Here is a 3961-nt window from a genome sequence, read left to right as displayed (position 1 = left end):
TAGATCGATAAGAGTTAGTAAGGAAGCAGGATATGCATGCTGTGCCCCGGATGAATTTTATAATTTTGTCTCTTTGTCCCTTTGTTTCTTTCGCGCCCTTTTATCTGTATAAATATGACTGTTTGGGTCTTGCACGGGGGCTCACATTATCTGAATGTATTAGCAGAGTGCTGTGCTAGCAAAACACAGCGGTCTTGACAAACTGTGAATCCTGACTGTAAGTTTGACACTGCTGAGCCTGACAATGTAGACATCTTTCTATCCACCTTATAGTCCATTCATCCAGCCCATACTTCTTTAAATTGCTTGCAAGAATACTGTGGGAGACCATGTCAAAAGCTTTGCTAAAGTCAAGGAATAACACAGCCATTATTTTCCCCTCATCCACAGAGCCAGTTATCTCCTCACAGAAGGCAATTAGGTTAGTAAGGCATGACTTGCCCTTGTTAAATCCATGCTGACTGTTCCTGATCACTTTCCTCTCTAATAAGTGATTCAGAATTGATTCCTTGAGGATCTGCTCCATGATTTTTCAGGGACTGAGGTGAGGCTGACTGGCCTCGAGTTCCCTGGATCCTATTTCTCCCCTTTTTTAAAGATGAGCACTACAGTAGCCTTTTTCCAGTCACCTGGGACCTCCCCAGATAGCCATGAGTTGTCTAAGATAGCTGCCAATGGCTCTGCAGTCATATCCGCCAATTCCTTTAGCATCCTCTCATGCAGCACATCCAGCCCCATGGACTTGTGCTCCACCAGCTTTTCTAAAAAGTCCTGAATCATTTCTTTTTCCACAGAGGGCTGGTCACCTTCTCCCCATGCTTTGCTGCCAGTGCAGCAGTCTGGGACCTGATCTTATTTGTGAAGACAGAGGCAAAAAATGCTTTCAGTACATTAGCTTTTTCCACATCCTCTCTCACTAGGTTACCTCCCTCATTCATTAAGGGGCCCACACTTATTATTTTATTTTACTTGGTAATTCACTTTGTTCTGTCTGTTCCTACTTGAAACCACTTAAATCCTCCTTTCTGTATTTAATAAAATTTCTTTTAAATTATTAATTAACTCAGAATATGTGCTAATACCTGGGGAGAGGACAGCTGTGCATATCTCTCTATCAGTGTTATAGAGAGTGAACAATTTGAGTTTACCCTGTTTAAGCTTTATACAAGGTAAAAAGGATTTATTTAGGGTTAAACCCCATTGAGAGTTGGGCATCTGAATGTTAAAGACAAGAACACTCCTGTTAGCTGCTTTCAGGTTAAGCCTGCAGCTGTGCAGCAAGTAATTCAGACTGTGAATTGGAGACTGTGCTGGAGCAGACGGGTGTGTCTGGCTGAACAAGACAGGGTGCTGGAGTCCTAAGCTGAGAGAACAGGAAGTCAGGGACAGAAGTAGTCTTGGCACATCAATCGGTAGCTTCCAAGGGGGTTTCTGTGATCTAACCCTTCACAAGAACAGTGAATACAAAAATGGGAAATGTTCACGAAAACAAGAAACCCAGCTCTGTGGGCCTAGGGATATCACAAAGAGCTCACACAGGGACTAATGGAAAGTCATTTTGCCTCAAAATGTTACAGCATCTTATAGTAGTCTCAGGGCAGGCCTACACTGCAGCTGGGATCAATGCTCTGAGATCGATCCATCAGTGGTCGATTTAGTGGGTCTAGTAAAGGGAAGAGTAAGATAAGTCAATGGGAGATTTTCTCCTGTCGACCCCTCCGCCCCCTCCCACAGTGTAGACCCCACAGTAACTTGACCTAAGGTACATCCACTCCAGCTACCTTATTCACGTAGCTGGAGTTGCGTAGAGTAGGTTCACTTACCGTGCTAGTGTAGACATACTCGCAGAGTCACAGAAATGCTGAGTAACAGGGTGCGTGGGGATGGAGGCTGATGAGTGACAATGAAAGAGGTCAAGTGATGCTCAGAGAGAGGTAACTCAGCAATGGAAAGAGCCGTGCTTGGTGATGGATGATAAAATATTGTGTGGTAGGAAATTCTCAGATGGTGAATTTCCACAATGCTGAGCTCAACGAAATTTGGACAAGGCACCCTTTATTAATGAAGAGATATGCTTTCCCCCTCTTACAATAGAGATTTCAAGTAAGTGGCCCCAGGTGATCACCTTCTGCAGCAGGTGTATTTGCCTACTTTGTCACAAAGCTCTTTAGTTTTGACCATAAATGATAGAGTTGAGTATGGGAGGAATGAAGAGATAGAGGGCAGCCAAGATAATTTGAACATGGGGAGCGATGCCTTGACCAAACCAGTATGTGAGATTGGAGAAAAGGCTAGGGGTATAATATGTCAGCATCACGTTCCTTCCCTACTCTGAACTTTAGCGTACAGATGTGGGGACCTGCATGGACACTTCTAAGCTTAATTACCAACTTAGATCTGATATCACTTCCACTACCCCCAAGCACCACTTTTCTTCCCTGAGTAATCTTGTGAGACTTCACCAATTTCCTGGTGAACACAAATCCAAACCCCTTCGATCTTAAAACAAGGAGAAATTAGCCATCCCCTCTCCTTTCTCCCACCAACTCCTGGTGAATCCAGATCCAAACGCCCTGGATCTAAAAACAAGGAAAAAATCAATTAGGTATTTAAAAAGAAGGCTTTGTAATTAAAGAAAAGAAAGGTAAAAGAAAACCCTCTGGGAGAGATTAGCATACCAGGTAGTCTCACAGACAACAGATTCAAAACACAGAGGATGTTCCCCTGGGCACAAAATTTAATACACACAAGAATACCCAAATTTGATAATTCCCTTAATGGTACCAAGACAAGTTACAAAGAAAATAAACATAAATCTATTTATCCCTTTCTAAAACTTACAGCTCTGATAAGAGGCTGGTTCCTTGAACTTTTTCACTCCGTCTGAAACTGAAACTCCAAACAAAGGAAAACTTCCCTCCTTTGTTTTGAAACATCTTGTTCCCCCATTGGTTCCTCTGGTCAGGTGTCAGCTAGGCTAGGTGAACTTCTTAACCCTTCACAGGTAAAAGAGGCATTAACCCCTAACTATCTGTTTATGACAGCCTACTTTGTCACGAAGCTCTTTAGTTTTGACCCCATAAATGATAGGGTTGAGCATGGGAGGGATGAGGAGATAGAGGTCAGCCAAGATGATGTGAATATGGGGAGCGATGCCTTGACCAAACCAGTATGTAAGATTGGAAAAAAGGCCAGGGGTATAATATGTCAGCATCACACAGATGTGGGTTGTGCAAGTGTTGAGAACTTTCCGGTGGGCTTTTTTAGAGGAGATTCTGAGGACGGCCCTGATGATCAGAACGTAGGACAGGGCAATGAATGTCAGGTCAAACCCATTGATTACAAACATTAGCACCAAGCCATACATCCTGGTTACTGTAATGTCCCCACACACCATCTTTAACACAACTGTGCACTCGCATTGTGTATGGGGGATAATGTCTTTGGCACAGAATGGCTGCTGACTCAGGAGCAAGGGCAGAGGCAGAATGAAGAGAACAGCTCTTATCAGACCTACAAGCCCTAGTTTACCTATTCGTGCATTGCTGAGGATGGTGACGTATCTCAGAGGGTTACATATGGCAACATAACGATCGAAGGCCATTGTCACGAGGACGGCTGAATGCATAGCAGAAACCATGTGAAGAAAGAACATCTGGGTGAGGAAGCCAGTCATAGTAATGCCTTTCAAATTGAACCAAAATATGCCCAGTGCCTTTGGCACGACAAAGGTAGGTGTGGCAATGTCTGTGAGCGCCAGCATGCAGAGCAGCAGGTACATAGGCTTGTGCAGGGTCCGCTCCTTACCTACAACACAAAGAAGTGTGAAATTTCCCAACAGGCCGACAATGTAGAATGTAGGGAAAGGGATGGAAATCCAGATATGGGCAGCCTCCAGGCTGGGAATTCCAAATAGGATAAACGTTGAAGGGTCAGAGGGGGTGAAGTTGAAATCTGCCAT

At 44.0% G+C, this 3961-nt stretch overlaps 1 protein-coding gene across 1 annotated transcript; it reads right to left on the bottom strand.

The window, feature by feature from the left end:
* Positions 1-2121: 2121 nt before the first annotated feature.
* LOC127032392 (olfactory receptor 52E2-like) lies at positions 2122-3961 on the bottom strand. The gene is made up of 2 exons (XM_050919687.1): positions 3046-3961; positions 2122-2147 (listed from the first exon to the last, which is right to left on the bottom strand). Exons 1-2 carry the CDS (start codon positions 3959-3961, stop codon positions 2122-2124), a joined length of 942 nt encoding a protein of 313 aa, XP_050775644.1.

Source organism: Gopherus flavomarginatus, chromosome 1 (genome assembly GCF_025201925.1).
Source record: "Gopherus flavomarginatus isolate rGopFla2 chromosome 1, rGopFla2.mat.asm, whole genome shotgun sequence".
NCBI classification, from domain to species: Eukaryota; Metazoa; Chordata; order Testudines; family Testudinidae; genus Gopherus; species Gopherus flavomarginatus.
The sequence above is the reverse complement of the archived record's forward strand: the minus strand, read 5'-3'. Positions and strand labels throughout refer to the sequence as shown.